The 18,338-nt window shown below is 43.7% G+C and overlaps 1 protein-coding gene across 1 annotated transcript in view; it reads left to right on the forward strand.

The window, feature by feature from the left end:
- Positions 1-18,338, forward strand: part of LOC308297155 (tumor necrosis factor receptor superfamily member 11B-like) — a gene marked incomplete at both ends in the record, with an annotated part of 43,918 nt that overhangs the window by 2,437 nt on the left and 23,143 nt on the right. The window contains 2 exons of the mRNA XM_080740571.1: positions 12,820-13,047; positions 13,954-14,098. Coding sequence (XP_080596697.1) covers positions 12,820-13,047; positions 13,954-14,098 — 373 coding nt within the window. The remainder of the gene's footprint in view (positions 1-12,819; positions 13,048-13,953; positions 14,099-18,338) is intronic.

An 18,338-nucleotide genomic window follows, 5' to 3' on the forward strand; every position in this document is an offset into this window, starting at 1 on the left:
CTTCTGGGCTAGTATCTTTTTTGGACTCGAACCAACACAGCAGCAGAGTAGTACCTTAATTCATAACAAAGCAGCTCTATAGGCTGTCCCACACTTTTACCTGTCCCCCTATCCACACCGGCAGATAGGAACTAACATTACGTGTTAAAGTAAGCAGACCTGAGAAGAACAACTTCAAGATAATAAGTAATGTGCCAAAATAAATGTTAAATGATGATGAAATACAAAGTGTGCATTAACAAATACCAGAAAGTCGCCTCGGGCGTTTATCCGGCGGAAGGGTAGAACGGTCTCTGCCTGGTATTTCTAAACGTAACCTCGGTAAACTATGCCAAAACCTAACCCTATTCCTAATCTTAACCTCAGTAGCATGACTGAGATGCCTAACCCCAAAGTTATTTCTAACCTCATCCTCTGTAAAACAACAAGAATACCAGAACCGCCCCACCGAGTGGTCGGTGTGAAGTCGGCAGAAAGAAATGAGGGCGAGCGTGTTTTGGGGTTTTGTGTTCTGGTTACCTGCATTAAGTTAGATTACAAATATTACATTTGTTCACTCTCAGAGTGAAATGAGTGAAACACTCAGGATCAGGGACGTGCAGAGAATGTTAGAGAGGCAGGGTCTGGAATTTCCAAAAGGGCCTTTTGGTGGAAGCACCGAAAATAGCAGACCTCCAAGCTCTCGGCTATTTTCGTTGTGTGAAACCACACTGAACTAAGCATAACCAAGTCAATACTGGAGATGTGGCATAGTGGCATGGATTTCTACACAGAGAGGGCAATCCTTTCAACATAAGATACTGCATTCAAGTTCAGAGTTTGGACGAGGCAATTCTCTTGAATGCTGCCTTCAGGTATGACATGGAAAGAGGGCATTTGCATTTCTTTCACCATAGTAAAAATTGCATTTATGGTCTGGAAAGGGCAGTTTTTACAGACAAATAAAAGGGCAGGGGCTCAAGCCCCCTTTGATGTCTGTGTGTGCACGTGTCTGCTCAGGATTGCATTGTGTATAGCCTGTAGCACACCTCTAGCTATCTGTTATCTCTGCTCTCTTTATCTTTATGTCGGCCTCTCTCTCTCTCTCTCCCTCTGTATAGTGGCAGTTGACACAGCCTCAGCAACTTCCCTAATCCTAGCTGCACATTCACACACAGAGGGGCTATGGAAGGGTCACCTGGCCAAACAGTCAGAGAGTGTATAGTGGGGGGGGGGGGGGGGGGGGGGGGCAAGGGGAAAGACAGAAAGAAAGACATTATGTGCACAAGGGCAGAATAAACATGATTTGTTTTTAGACCAACACTGAGAATGAGAAAGTGAGTGGGATAAGGTGGTGGTGGTGGGAGTAATTCAGAGAAGGAGAGGTATTGAATCAACATGATCTGTTTTTATGAACACGCACACATGTAGGTACTAGCAGGGTGAGATGTGGGTGAAATGATATGTACTTCTTTTGTATACGTACATCATTATCGACAACGCGATTTGTTTTTGTAGCCAAATGCGGTGGGGAAGGGGGGGGGGGGGGGGGGGGTGTAGGCTGGAGGGCAGTGAGTGCAGAGCGTGAGTGCCGCTGACAGGTACAGACGTTTATTCAAAAAGGAACGAATAATCCTGAAAGTTGCTTCCTCACACACCAACTTCCCCTTTTGCATCAACAGTAGCACTGATAGTGACAGAGTGGCTGTGTGCGTGTGTGCGTGTGTGCGCGTGTGTGCGTGTGTGCGTGTGTGTGTGTGTGTGTGTGTGTGTGTGTGTGTGTGTGTGTGCGTGCGTGTGCGTGTGTGCGTGTGTGTGTGTGTATACACTGAGTACTGTACACTCATGCTTGTGTGCACACATTGTGACTTAATAATCCAATCATCCAGAGTGTGTGTGTGTCTGTGTGCGTGCGTGCGTGCGTGCGTGCGTGCGTGCGTGTGTTTGCATTCCATAGTAAGGAGAGAGAGAGAGAGCGAGAGACTACACTATAGTGTTGTAATTGTGTCTCTGTGACATATAGGCCTTGCATTCTTGTTTTATGTTGGAGTGAGTCACCGTGATCGTGGCATGACTAATGGGATGTAGATTGCAGACAGCAGGTTAATGGGTTTTCATCGCGTGCTCTGAACAAATCTGGGCTAATAATAATGTACACTGGAACCAGCCCACAACTTTTAAAGCAGGTTTGATTTACATCACCGGGCATTCAAACAGCCACGGTAGTGAACACATCACCTTTTTGGATAACATACTGTAAATAAAAGTGTGTCTCCTGTTTATTAAGCATAACGATGCATTCGATTTACGCTCTCAATCTCTAGGCTGAGCTTTCAGAGCCAACTCTTTAAGTCGTCAACTGTATCTGACCCTGGTGCTTTTTTCCATGAGGAAAGTTGTTGTCAGTGGTGTAAAGTAACTAAGTACATATACTCAAGTGCTGTACTTAACTACACTTTTGGGTTATTTGTACTTTACTTGAGTATATCCAATTTACAATACTTTTACTTCTACTCCACTACATCTCAGATCCAAATATTGTACTTTTACCCCACGACAATTAGAAAACATTAGCTACTAGTTACTTTGCAGATATAAAATATTATAAAACATACATAAACCACTTTAGCCCCCTATTTTACTATATACTGTACCTATCTGTTTGAAAATAGCCTATCTACGCGACACGTTGTGAGCTTGTAGATCTATTTTCAAACATTTTGTACTTTTACATTTGGTACTTTAAGTACTTTTTTATGCCAATACTTTCATACTTTTATTCGAATACATTTTGAATTCCGGACTTTTACTTGTAACAGAGTACATCTACATTGCAGTATTGATACTTTTACTGAAGTAACGAATGTGAGTACTTTTTCCACCACTGGTTGTTGTATTGAATCCCTGGACTGGCTTTGGAAATGTGTGAGAAAAATGAAGAACAAGTGGTCTTCCTCCCTCAATTAAGGCTAGATTTAAACGTAGTTGTGTGCGCTGGTGTCGTGCACTGACACTTTAGCAGATGTACACGCTCAACATCCAGCTGTGTGGCACACTGTGAGCTTGCAGGTTGGTAATTGTCAGTGTGCGACACCGGCAGGCAGCGTATAACACTTTAGCCAGGGACGTGCTGGCCATTGGGAAAAGCGGGACAACTCCCGAACGGCCGGTTCATTCCCGGCCCGGCCATTAGGAGAAAAATTTAAATAAAATGTCGGCCTTTGTTCCAATTTGGGGGCTGGGCGGCCACAAAGTAAATCGTCACTGTCGGGCAGAAACCTCGTATCTCCAAGTTTCAAATTTGTAAATTGTTTTGCAAAGCAAAGCCCTGCTTCATCATACAAGGCTGTCGCACAAAAGTAGTGAAAACAGCAGATCTACAAGTACACAACGCCTCGCGGTGCGAGGCGTTGTGTGCTTGTAGATCGGCTGTTTTCACTAGTTTAAATCATTTTTAAAATGATAAATACAAAACAAACGGTTTTGGACATACAAGGTTTCCACCCGACAACGACGAAATATAACTCATGTAATTGGCCCACTGGCTTGTCACTTTGTCACAAATCTTTGAGTAGCAGCAGCGCTATAGAGAGAGATCTCTCTCTATAGCGCGCAATGAGGGCCTCTACAACTCTTTTTCCCGGGCTGAATCAGGGGCCCAGCACGTCCCTGACTTTAACACAGAGTTCTCAAGAGTTAAATTATTGTTAAACATCAGCATTACTTAAGTTACAGGAAGCCTACAAAATTAGCATGAATGGAATTGTAGCAAAATCCTATCAACGATAACAAAATATTCTAAGTCTTGGGTCTGAGAGGCCATACATCATCTCATCAAATGGTGGTCTGTGGCTTAAATGCCAAATAAATAATGGACCTTGATATGAAAAGGGTTGAAAACTGCTTTAACAGATGCTATTGAATATGCCACCCTCCCTCCAGCTGCTTCCCAGTGTTCAGCAGTAGCAGACTGGGCACTGTGTGGGCACTGCTGTTAGTGCTTAATTTCACCAGTGTGTGGATCTCATTTTCTTTGATGCACTGTGTGTGGGCAGTTCCCAGGTAAAGGTGTGAGCTTGATTCTAAGACCACGCAGAGAAAGTGAAATGTACAACTTAGCTCATTTGCTTTGCATCACTAGTAGTGATGACTCTAAATCAGTGTTTCTCAAATGGGGGTACGTGTACCCCTAGGGGTATGCAGGGGTACTGCAGGGGGTACATGAGGAAAAACTAGAAAATGGGAATATGTATTTTACTGTTATGGTTAATGATAAAACATTGACAGAGTTTGTGTGAACCTGCTCATCTGTACATTTCTAAACCAAATTACATCAATTACTTGACTAGTAGTAACTGTTATTGAATAGAAAGCAATGTTTATTGACCATTATGCTGTTTTATTTTGAACATATTGGCATTGGAACTGGACATTGTATGTCAATTTTGCTGTAAGTCAGGGGAAGGGGGTACTTGGCTTCGGAAACTAGTGTAAAGGGATACTGCAGCCAAAAAAAGATTGAGAACCACTGCTCTAAATGATTCACTGATTGCTTCCTTTCTGTATTGATTGATTGATATTTATTCTGTGCCTATAAGATTACTCTGATGCAATTTGCAAAACCAAATGAAATATCGTAATTGACAATCAAATGAATTAGAGATGAATTAGGAGAATTAGGAGATGAATCTCCTGTGGCTCAGGAGAAGAGTGGGACTCCTCCTATCACATTAGTCTTTGACTAATGCACTGAACTGCTCTCTGGGGGGCGCTCTTCATTAGCTGCCCTCTGCTCCTTATAGTCAGGAATATTTAGACAGTATTTAGATGCAGAGGACACATTCTGGGTACTGTATGTGCAAATGTAAACATGGCCAATGAAACCTTCCCCTCCATATCTTTGTTATTGCTTAGATGACAGTAGTGTACAGTAAGCCTGATTATTGTCTTTTTACCAGTTTCGAGTTGCAGCCACCTGTAAGTGACTTTTCAGTGCGGTTTTAAAGAAGAGTAGGGATTTACGCTCCTTTGAGGCCCGTCGGTAGGGCATTCCACAGTGAAAAAGGGGTGATTGCATGAGTGAGAAAGAAAAGATGCATCACGCATGCTGTACGTTCACGCGCGTGTGACTCCAGCGAGCTGGAATCCCCCCGTAGACCACCTGTGTTCTAACAGTTAACTGAAGCCATGTGCTCCTGGTAGCTGGAGGACACTAGGGGAGGTTGGGTCCCCTCGCATGGTTCCTCTTCTCTTCCTCACGACATGAGTCTAAACCTCACCTCAGTCAATGTTTGCTCTGATTCACTACTACTCATTTGCCTTTCAATGAGACATTCAGGCCCCAGTGAGCCATAGCGGGCTAATAGACTACGTCTGTCGGGTTATAACTGGTCTTTTTTTTTCATTAGCTGTTTTTTAATCGTCTATATATAGACCAGCAGCTCAGAAGGTGGTTAGAGTGTCCAGCCCTAGCTGAGACTGGGAGGTCGAGGTTAGATCCCAGGCTGGGTCACACCAAAGACCCAGTGCCTCCCTGCTGAGCACCAAGGGTTGGATTTGGGGGTAAGTGCCTGCGGCATACTATAGCGTCATGCCCAGGGGGTGTACTTGTACATCAAGCTGCCTCACACTACAGAAACAGGAGATAGGCCCTATGGGCCTCATGGCTCGGCAAGGCTTACTTATACGGTATATAGAAGCAGTTGAAATTACGTTTTTTGCTCAGTGGGACTGGGACGTACCTCCTACTGTATACTTGAACTCAACTTTATACACTTTCTTGTCTCTCAGGGGTCTCTCAGGCCCCGTCTCTAGTACTCTCTACACTTGATATATTCGCAGACAATAACCGACCTCCAAGCTCACAAGGCGTCACGTTGTGATATGTTGTTAGCTTGCAGAGCTACTATTCTTGTAGATTGTTCAACCCCAGAATAGGTTAGTTAGGGTGCACGACATGGTTAAGCACTGTTTGCAAAGTAAAAACAGACATATTGATAAACTAGAGAGCATGTTTTCTTTCTTATTGTGACTTACTGAAGCACATGGTGACAAATGCATTGTTTTTGTGCATTTTTAAACCTGTTGAAATATCATATACCAATACCCAAAATTGCAAATCATTTTGCAATTTTGCAATGTATCTATGCAGTTAACTGTTAAGGACTGTCCATGCTGTCTCCGACCACCGAACCTTTCGTCCGTCACTCGCAACTTCTGAAAAGCATTACCCCGAATTAGAGTAGGGAAAGCTGCACGTCGGAAAATCTGAACTTTCAGACGAAAAGTTTGGTGGTCGGAGACAGCCCTTAAGTCATGCTGTCATTCTCTGTCTTGCTTTTTATCTGTCTCTCTCTGAACTGCGTGGAACTGTCTGTCTGTCTGTCTGTCCTCCCGTCTGTAACACTGCAAACTGCCCTCTTTGTCTTCTCTTCTTCCTCTGCATATCGCTGCTGAATGACACACTTTCAAGTATACCTTGAACTTGTGTCCCTGTCCTTTCTGCTGGCTTCGGACCAGAGGGGATTTGTCCCACTCCTCCAGTGATTCTCTTTGTGATGATGCTAATAGTATAATGATAGCCATGGTCCTCTTGGTTCGTGTGTAATTTGGGGTTTTCAGCAGTCGGCCACTGTGTTGTTAGATGGCAACTTCTAAAGGGATGAGGAGGGTGAAAAGTTCAGCGTTTCTTTCAGTAGTTGACGGCCACACACACACACATGCACTCACGTGCCCCCGCACGCACGGCCCGCACGCACCCCCGAGCGCACGCACGCACGCACGTACGCACGCACACACACACACACACGCCACACCACGCACACACACACACACACACACACACACACACACACACACAGCTCTCCATTCTCCCACTAAATTTAAACGTAATTCTGTCAGCAGCAGTATAGTGCGGAACCGCCCACCACACATGGAGACAGTTTTCACTTAGTCAAACATTACAAAGCTTTCTGAGAGACAAGAATTTCCCTTTTTCATCAGGAAGGCCGTGGACCTGAACGAGCTCACATGTTGAGGCAGGTCACCAGGAGCCAGCGTTGTGGATTTGACATGATGCCAGTGAGCTACAATAATTAGTGTTCGTTTCACTCACACCTTCAGAGCATGTTATGACTGCTGCACTTTGATGACATCTACAAGAGGCTGCACTATAGGGCTGGACAATTAACCCAAAATGTATAAACAACGGTATTTAGAAACAATTACAGATTTATAGAGTCGCAATTTCGTTGTCGGGTGGAAACCTTGTCCAAAATCGTTTGTTTTGTATCTATCATTTTTAAAATGATTTAAACTAGTGAAAACTGACGATCTACAAGCACACAACGCCTCGCGGTTGTGTGCTTGTAGATCAACTGTTTTCACTACTTTTGTGCGATGGCGATCAACTGTTTTCACTACTTTTGTGCGATGGCCTTGTATGATGAAGCAGTGCTTTACTTCCTGAAAAAAATTACAAATTTGAAACTTGGGAGATACGAGGTTTCTGCCCGACAGCGACGATATATATTTTTTTAATAGTACTTCAACAATTCTGACTGAAAAGGCACAGCTGTGGCTCAGGAGGTAGAGCAGGTCATCCAATTATCCGTGGGTCGGCGGTTCGAATCCCAGCTCCTCCCGTCCACATGTCGAAGCGTCCTTGAGCAAAGACACTGAACCCCAAATGACTCTGTCGGTGTTAGCTTGCCACCATTGGTGTGGGAGGTGAGGATGCTGGCGTCGTCTCTAGCCACTTATTGGAGCCACTTGGGAGGTGAAGTGGCTCCCAATGTATGAATCAATTAACCATTGTAAAGCACGTTGAGCTTAGAAAAGTGCTATAAAATACATAACAAAAGCAGTTCATTAAAAGATTCTAGTATATTTTTTACTGATTAACCATAACCCTGTATAATGACTTGTTGTACAATGGTGGCATAGATTTTTTTGTTGTTGTTGAAAATAGTAGATCTGCTATATTCATTCTTCTTTTGAGCGGTGGTCACAACGCTCCTATACGTGGCCGTGTGTGTGGGTATGTCTCCGTGTCTGTCTGTCTGTCTGTCTGTCTGTAGCCTGTCAGTACCTTTTTTGACCACACATGTTAAGGGAGGGGCGCTGTTGTTCAGGCCAGACCAGACACACACACACACACACACACACACGCGCGCGCACACACACACACACACACACACACACACACACACACACACACACACACAGGGGGGAAGGGGGGGGGGGGGGGGGGGGGAACCACCGCTCAGTTCACACGGGTGTGATTTTTTTTGTAATAATCACTCATTAATCACTATTGAGAGACAGGTTTGGAATAACCGTGATATTGATTTGAAGTCACATCGCCCCAAGCCCTCGGCTGCACTTAGGTTTTAAAGTGGAGATCCAATCTTAAACATAACGAGGCAGCACCTGTGAATGCCCCCGCATGGTCTGTTACTGTTATCACTCTTCCCACACAGTCCACATCACTCTGCCCACACAGTCAAATGTGGACCAGTGTTCATTTTATTCAGAGTGTAAGACTGGACCCATAACAGTTAAGGTGCACGCTTCCTCTTCATCTCTGTAGATCACTGATAAGCAAGAGACGATGATAGTGTTCAATCGGTGTGGGTTTGAACACAATGCAAGCCTTATTTACAGAGTACTTCACCAGTGATGTCGCTCTCAAAAAAATAGCTGATCTACATACAGCATGGCACCTAGGCTCCAAAGTAGCCAGACAGTTTCGAGTTCCGATCCAGACGGCTTTTGCTGCACGTCACAAATCCACAGCAATCACAATCCACATTTCCTGTCAATAAAGATAATGAAAAAGCTGGAAAAGGCTGAAAAAAGCTGATCTACAAGATCTCAAGGGTTTGCATGGCATCATTATAACAGTGCCAGGGTTAGCCTACTTAAAAATGTTCAACCTGGTATCCGTACATTGTAACAACCATGTCACTGAACTTGTAGATGAGCTTGTGGATCAGGCGTTACTTTTGCTATATTCGTGAAACAGAGCTTAAATGGTTAAAAGCAGGTACTGTATAAAAGCCTCGTTCTGTGCACACTTCATCACTCTCGCTGTTTATGAATTGATTGGACGCGGTCTGGCGGCTTAATAGCGTGTATACACTTCTTAATTTGCAGAGCGAGAGGCTGTGATTATGGGTTTGAGTCCCACTGGCCCGGCCGGGGCCACCCACCCAAACTACAAACAGACACATGCAGTGACAGTGCTGTTCAGTAGGGTCGTTCTGCATTAAAGCCCTCTGCCAAATCCTGCGCTGGGAAGTGGATAGGTTTTTTGCCGGGAAAACTGCCTGGCCTCACCAGGCGTTTTTTTTGAAGCTTATGTTTCTGTTTTGGGGACGTGAAAAAAAAAAACATTGATCTATTTTTATTATCTTCCTCAATGACGCTTGCTTGGAGAAAAAAAGAATCTCAGATCTTTCCAAGAAAACCTTCTTTTTTTTTGGCTCCTGCTCCAGCCCCCCCCCCCCCCCCCCCCCCCCCCCCCCCCCTACATGTCAGAGACTTCAAGAGTTTAACATATATAGGGCAGGGGACTTCAACAGGGGGTCCGGGACCTCCAGGGGGTCCTCAGAGTTACTACAGGGGGTCCTCCAAATCTTAACCATTTGAATCCTAGCGTCCATATCCTGAGAACTTTAGCCAAAAATAGCCGATCTACAAGCTGGTAGATTGTAGATCGGATATTTTCTGCAAAGACGTTTGGCGTAGAGGGGAAAAAGAGCAGACTAAGTACAGAGTGAAATGTCAAGTTAAGTATTGACGGTTCAAGTGGTTAAATACTGTACATATTTGAAAACACAAATTGACATGAATCCAAAATACACTGATGATTGTGCTGTCTGACGATGAAACTATATGGAATCTATGAAAAGGTTGTGGGGGTCCCTGCTTCATCTCTCTCTCAACTAAGGGGTCCTTGGCCTGAAAACGTTGAAGACCCCTGATATAGGGAACACACACTTAAGCAACCATGCACGCACGCACGCACGCACGCACGCGCATGCACACACACACACACGTTACACAGTACAGTACATAGTGGACCAGGGTTTTGACCATGTGCCTTGCACTCTTATAGCAAACATACAATAGTTTTCTAACTGTCTAAGAAACATGCTCTACATGAATGGTGGTGGTACTGTATGTTTGGGAAATATTTTGCAGTATAAAGTTGAATGAGCAAGGCATACATACACACACACACACACATAAGTGCATAAGAGAATTTACAGTAAGAGCGTGCACGCACACACGCGCGCGTGCGCACACACATCAATGGTGTATGGTGGTAAACTGTATATTGGCGTGGGCGAATGTTTTGTATTCTAGTGGTGAATGGGGAAAGCCCAGTAACCTCCAACAGTACTCCAATGTGCACAGCGGCCAGGGGAGGCCACCACAGGACACATGCTGAGAAAAGAGCTGATTGGAAACAAACGCACGCATTCTGCATTAGAACGTTGCATGGCGCACGCACACGCGCACGCACGCGCGCACGCACGCACGCACGCACGCACGCACGCACGCACGCACGCACGCACGCACGCACTCACACACACACACACACACACACACACACACACACACACACACACACACACACACAATTAGGAAATAAGTGCAGGCAAAGAATGTTTGTACTCGTGTATACACAGTAACTAGATTATATACATGATCATGCAGACATGAGAGACTTACAGTGTGTACGCTGAAAACCACAAATGCACACGCACACTCACACACACACACACACACACACACACACACACACACACACACACACACACACACACACACACACACACACACACACACACACACACACACACACACACACACGCATGCACATTATACACACACACACATAGAGCGAGGACAGCCTATTGTGTTTGTCCAGGCGGCGAGGGTATATCCCGGCCAAGGGGAAAGTCCACAGCGCTGATCGCTGAGGGACTTTGGGGATGGAAGGAGGCTGCTCTGTGACATCTGGTCTGCATGTGGCCTGAAAGCAGCTGCATGGCTGCATGTCAAACATGGTGCTCTCCAACGGATGCTTATTTTAGAATCTAGGTTAGTGTATTGCTGCAGAGTGTTCTGTTACGATGATGATGATGATGGTCTGTGAGCGTGCGATTGATGCATGTGGTGGCTGTCGTTAAGTGCTCGCTATCAGGCAGCTTGCCTCTTTATAACGTGTATGCTTTGTGTATGATACAGTCTTGATGACGAGTGTAAGGATTGAGGAACTGACTGCTGTCACAGTCACACAGGCAGCTAATTTTACGTTTAGGAATACCTGGTGGTGACCGCTCCGAGATCGCCGGATTTGATCCGGGGCGAGTGTGTTTTGGGGAGAGCGTGCTTATATCATTTGATCTCCTTTGTTGATGCATACAATATGCATACGTACAGATGTGCCATTTCAAAAGCCATCGGCAAGACAGTAGCTTTCCAGTGGATTGGCAGAACATTGAGCTTGTAGATCAGCTATTTTTGCTATTTTTATGACCTTCTCTGACTTCGAGGTTTAAATCTACCTATGAAGGTGGATTCTGCTTTTCAATGGGAATGGATTGGTTTCTTGCCATTTGCGGGTTTCTGCAAAAATCGCTGCAAAATCCGCTCCAAAAATTATAAAGGCAAAAGAGGGAAAAATGCATTTGCAGGAAATCTTCAGGAAAAGAGCAGTAGAGCCTGAAGACTTGAAACGGCACATCTGTAGCTGTTAAGTCAGAATCGGAGATACTTTGTTGTGCACGGTTGTCACACACCAAAATTAGACAATCTACAAAGCTCACAAGGCTGTCCTTGCAGTCCTTGTAGATCAACACTCACTAAGTATGAATCAGACATAAATAACTCAATTTATGCACTTTAAAGGATAAAATATTGATAGTCCAATGGGACATAGACAACCCGAGGCAATAGAGTCATGGATGGATGGTTTGTCACGGATGGGGGCTTGACAAAATAATGAACGAATCCTGCCGTGAACTTTTCAGGCCACGAGAACCAAAAGTATAATGAAAAGCAGACAGTTGGTCATAGCTGTTAGCAATGACAACATTGACCACTTCCATTTATTGCAAAACCGTAGAGAGCATAATGGATTACTATTAGGAGAGGAAATCCTTTTAAGACTGTTTGCAGCGCACCGGGAACCTGTATGTTATGGCCGTTTCACATTTTGTCTTGGAAAGGGTAGGCCGTTTCATGTTACAAAACTAAAAGAAATTACGACTGCCTTCCAAATGTATCTGCCGAGCATTGTTAGCTCAATAAAATACATGCTCCACTTGGACCTTAATTTAACTGTCATTATTCAGCTGTTGTTCAAGAGAACAGCGATGTGTGGATGTTCTCCCCGAGTCTCCTAGGGTAGGTACCCTCACAAAACACATGCAGTAAACCTGGTCTATATACTGCCTCCCCCTGGTCAGCCGGGGCGCCTGATGGAGGGGAAAGGAACTGGTTGGAATAACGTGTTCCTTCCACTCGCTAGGCTACGTCCTACCGGGGAAACTCCACCCCTGTCCCAGGTGATAAGAAGCAGCCTGCTCACTCCTCATGCATTGAAGGAAGCATGAGCTCAGTTCGGTGCTCTCCCCAGGTTGGCAGAGGGAGAGCAGAGCCCAGGATTACAGCTTATAGGCAATTGGCACTGGGTGAAAAATGGGTTACAAAATTGTGAAGAAAAAAAGATATATAAAAACAAAAGAACAGTGATGTAACGTGAATGTGATCTCTCTCTCTCTCTCTCTCTCTCTCTCTCTCTCTCTCTCTCTCTCTCTCTCTCAGCTCTTCACAGCCTCTCTCTCTTGGGCCTTCCAACAGCAGGCCGCCCCGCCTAAGTACCAGTACCGCGACCCCGTGACCTCTGAACTCCTGCTGTGCGACCAGTGCCCTCCCGGCACGGCGGTGAAACGCCACTGTACGGCCGACGCGCCCACAGAGTGCCAGCCCTGTCCAGAGAGACACTTCGCTGAGAGCTGGCACTGGGGGGACACGTGCCAGTACTGCACTTCGGTATGTAAACTAAATCCCCATTTACACGGTTGGCGATAGGGCCTTTCTGTGGTGAGTTTGCATGTTCTCCCCGTGTCTCCTTGGGCATAGGCCCTCACACAAAAACATGCAGTAGTCCTGGTTTCTATACTACCTCCCCCTAGCCAGCCGGGTGCTCCCCAATGTCCCCTGGCGCGGCAGGGGGAGAGCGGAAACCAGGACTACAGGTTAGGTAGTCACCGGGTGAGAAAAATGGGTTGCAAAAACCGTGGGATAAAAAACATTAAAAAAAATCCCCATTTACACTTTATCTTATGATGGTGTCGCAAGCCAAAAACATCACATCTACTGTACAAGCTCACAACAACAACAACACACCACAAACAACGCTATTCTTGGTGCACAACTCTGTCTAATAAATTAAGGATAAGGCCCATGGCTTCATCAATATGTCCGTACACGGACACATGTGTCAAGACTTGGCCTTGTCCGTGCCATAGCAATTTTTAGATGCTCTGTTTAATTTTTCTAATTACATTTTATAATGTTCTATTTTGATAATAATACCCAATTACTGAATGTCAAGTGTGCAGGATTTCTTCAGGATATTTATTTATAACACTGATTTACTACAACAACAATAACTCTGAGAGAGTACAAATGGAACGGGTCCATTTGGTTCCATTTGAACACTCTCAGAGTTACAGACCTGTTATGGTCATTCAAGGCTACCGGTATCTCTATCAGTGTTTCTGTTCATATTATTGTTTGTTGTACTGTATTGTTTATATGCACAATGTATGCTTTGTTGTGTGTGTTTTGCTCCAGACTGCAGCACTGGCACAGCCAAAAAATTTAACATGTTTTTAATATGTTATGTTATGTTTGCGTGTGTGTGCGTGCGTGCGTGTGCGCGCGTGTGTTTAGGTGTGCAAGGAGAGACAGCTGATAAAGCAGCAGTGTAACAGCACTCATGACCAGCTGTGTGAGTGCGCTCCAGGTTTCCATCTAGTGGTGGAGTTCTGCATCAAACACAGCACCTGTCCACCTGGGCACGGAGTGCTACATAGAGGTAAGATCACTATCAGCTTCAACAGTAACATTAAAATCATGTAATTGTTTTTTAATGTAAAAAAAAACAAAGACAAAAAAAACATTTTACCTTTTTGGATTAGAGTGGCGTAGACTAGAGTGTAGTGTCAAAGTATTGTGGGTATCAATGAACTGATCTTTTTTCACTTTATTCATGCTAAGCGTTCACAACTATAGTGCAGAAGTTAGGATTTTAAGAACACTCTGTCAGTGAGTATCTAGATCATAAAACGAGTCACCTCCTCATGTAGGTATAGGCTACACTTAATTACCGTATATTTCTTTTGCACCATCAGCAATCAATCGCATGATGGAACTATCAATGTTTCGTTCATCACTGGATCTGGATCTGAAAACGGGTTCAATTCGGGCGTGTGTGGGTGTGGGTGTCCTCTCTGATGTTATAGCCAGTGCATTATATTTTGTGAAACACACATGGGGAATCAGCGTCTTCCCTGCTCAATGACACTTCGACTGTAACTCTTACGGAACCCGGGATCGAAATGGGAATCTTCCGGTTTGCCACTCTACCCCTGAGCCACTGCCACCCGCGGAATTGTCCTATATACTTTGTGCAAAATAGTGGTAAAACAATTAGCCAAACCTCAAATTAACTAAATGTTTCATTATGGTTACAGACCACAAGCAGCTAAAATGTGTGTGACACCATTGTGCTAAACTGGTTTTCTTTTGCCCATTTAATGGGCAAGTGCAATTGTGGTGTCTGCCCACTTACTTTTTGTCTGTGCGGGCATAACCCCAATGCTGAAAGGCACACAAGGCTCAAAACATGATGGGTAACATTCACATGTCTAAGACTGAACAGGAATGTGTACACTATGTATTTTATTTTCATTTCATATGTGTACAACAGCTTTCAAGTTATGGCGGGCAGCCAGATTATGCCCAGAATCAGTTGTATTTGTCACATAACAGCTTTATACAGTTGGTGTAAAAACACCTATACCTACTATATAAAGCTGTTATGTGAAAAAGTATATATTATTGTTAGGCAATGGATTCTGTTGTGTTTCCTCATTCTAGAGCTCGATCCATGAGAGAGGGAGGGAGAGAAGAGAGATTGAGAGAGGGATATGAGAAGGAGAGGGGAGAGAGGGAGAGAAGGAGGGAGGGAGAGAGGGAGAGAGAGGGCAAGCTGCTTGCGGTCTATAAACGTGCTGAAAACATTTGGTTAATTTGAGGTTTCTCACTATTCCTTTTACCACTATTCTGCACAAATAATAGGACAATTCCAGCGTAATACCAGTTCCCACATACATTATTTCTAAAAAGATTTCGGTACAGTAATTACCAGGTACTTACTAGGTAATTACTAGGTTACAGTTGAACTGTACTGTAAAAGAAAGCATGGGTCAATTCCATTACATTACCTAGTAATTACTAAGTGTTTACCCAGTAACTAGAATATGTAACTTGCATTTACCCAGTTAAGTGGAACTACGGTAAAAATAAGTACTTTTTGTTGGGACCAAATGACATCGTGGCCATGGGTGGATAAAATAACCAGGGAGTGGTGAATACTCAAAACATTATTTTTTGCGTCCAGTGCATGCGAGTCAGCTTCTCCTCTAGACATCACACTGCGTGTTGTGTGAGGAGGTGTTAATATAATTAATTTATATTTGTGTTTGATCATGGCTTGGTAATGGTGGGGATGCTGGTGTTTTGGGTGGGAACTCTGTGGATTTCAGATGCAGTGTGCTGTCCAGTGGAAAAGCAGACTCTCGGATACCAGAGAGGAGAGCCAGGACTTGGCATGCACTGAACACAAATGAACACTGGTCATTTTTGGGGCATTCAAAATCTGAGTGTTTTGAGTATTCACCACTCCCTGGTTATTTTATCCACCCATGGCCACGATGCCATTTGGTCCCAACAAAAAGTACTTATTTTTACCGTAGTTCCACTTAACTGGGTAAATGCAAGGTACATATTCTAGTTACTGGGTAAACACTTAGTAATTACTAGGTAATGTCATGGAATTGACCCATGCTTTCTTTTACAGTACAGTTCAACTGTAACTACTGGGTAATTAACTGGGAAAAACTTTTCTAGTTACTGGGTTAATACTGAGTAATTACCAGGTAAGGTCATCCAATTGACCCATGCTTTACTTTACAGTACAGTTCAACTGTAACTACTGGGTAGTTACATACTTATAATTACCTGGTAATTACCAGGTAATAAACCTAGTAATTAATAAGTGTATTATCAGGTACTTAACATGTAATTACCAGGCAAATACTTAATATTACCTGGTAATTACCTGGTAGTTTTCAGGAACATAGCAGGTGTTTACCATGTTACCTGGTAATTACCTAGTAATTAACTGGTAATTACCGTACTGTAAAGTAAAGCGTTACCAACATTTCTTGGGCCTCATTCATACAGTATGTAGCGTTTATCACTGCATCCAGCTTTGAAACTTAAGTGACAATTCATTCCACATGAAATCCATCATTTTAGTTTATTGTAAAACATCTCCTGCAAGATCCCTGATTCTGTACTCCATCACCCCCTTCAGTACAATGCTGGCAGACTGGGGTGAGGCGACATTATACAATTGAGGTGGTTGTATTTTGTCGCCCTTCTGTTGAGAACACAACAGACATTTTGACCTGATGGTCAAGATTCTCTTCATCCCCTGAGCAAGCAGGCATGCTCTATTAGCTCAGTGGTACCAAATGTCAGCACTTGCACAAGAAACCTGGTTCAAATCTGAGGTAGAAGAGGAAACTTACATTAACAATTATTACATAATTGTCTAATCGCAATTATTTGACATAATCGCAAATATTTGACATACCGGTAATCGCAAATATTTTGTCATAATTGTCATATTCGTGAATGCTGAAAAATGTTCATACTGTACATTTACAAACATTTTCAGAAATAGTGGAAATAGCAGATCTACAAGCTCACAACGTGTCGCATCGATGTTATTTTTTAAGTAGAAAGCTGTCAAATATGTCAGTAATTTCTTTGTATATTTAGGTTATGTCTCATATCTGCCACGTGCAACTTGCAAGCCCAAAAGCCGAACAGAAATGTAATTGTCAACGACAAAAACACAATTAAATCGTTAATCGCAATTATTTGAGTGACAATTAATCGTCATGTAAAATGTCATATCGTGACAGCACTAGTTACATTAACTTAAACGCTTTTGAGGCTCTTAGAATGACAACATTAGTTGATTGAACCACTTTGCCTCCCTCAAGGGATCGCTAGAGGGGTCTCTTAGGCTCTAGTTTCTTCATAGATTCCATATTAAGTAGACAGGCAAAATAGAGTAAAAAGTAGAGACAGATTACTGGGTATAATTTATGTCTTATTCTGTTTTCAATCTCCGCTTTCCTTTTCTTTCCATCCTTCCATTCCACTGTCTCACCCTTCTTCCGTTCATCTCTTATTTGTGTCTCCTCAACGGTGGATTTATTTCCAACTGATTCCAGACAGATTAATCTTTTCCCAGAAGAGGCATCCTCTGGCTGAGAAAATGCACACACCACATGTGGTCACGGCATCACGCGCACGCACGCACACACACACACGCACGCACGCACGCACACACGCACGCATGCACGCACACACGCACACACACACACACACACACACACACACTGTACACAAACAGAATAGCATACCAGTAAGATTCAAGAATGTATGTATACAGTATATATGGTAGGCGTGTGCCAGTAGCTGACGCTGACCAGATAGATTGTTAGTTGACAACGTAATCCCCAGTTCAATCCCAACTGGAGTGACCTTGTTGCATGTTTTTTCCCCTCTCACTCAATTTCACTCAATATTGTTCCCTTATGTAAGGACAGATTATTCAATTTCTGTTTTTGTCTATCAATAATGTCTCTTTCACACACACACACACACACACACACACACACACACACACACACACACACACACACACACACACACACACACACACACACACACACACACACACACACACACACACACACACACAGCATGTTCTGGGGTAGTTGCTGTCTGATATTCCTAACACAGATGAATGGTAGATAATGTGTGGATGTGTGTATGTGCCTATGTGTATCTCCTAACTTTCTATTTATCCTAACCTAGAGAAATCTGAATAATGTCACTTTTATATAAAGCTTCTGATAATGTCAGGCTGTGTCTGTATCTGTAATGCGAGGCACATCAACCAGTGGTATGAA

Source organism: Nannobrachium achirus (genome assembly GCF_963921795.1).
Source record: "Nannobrachium achirus genome assembly, chromosome: 2".
NCBI lineage: Eukaryota > Metazoa > Chordata > Actinopteri > Myctophiformes > Myctophidae > Nannobrachium > Nannobrachium achirus.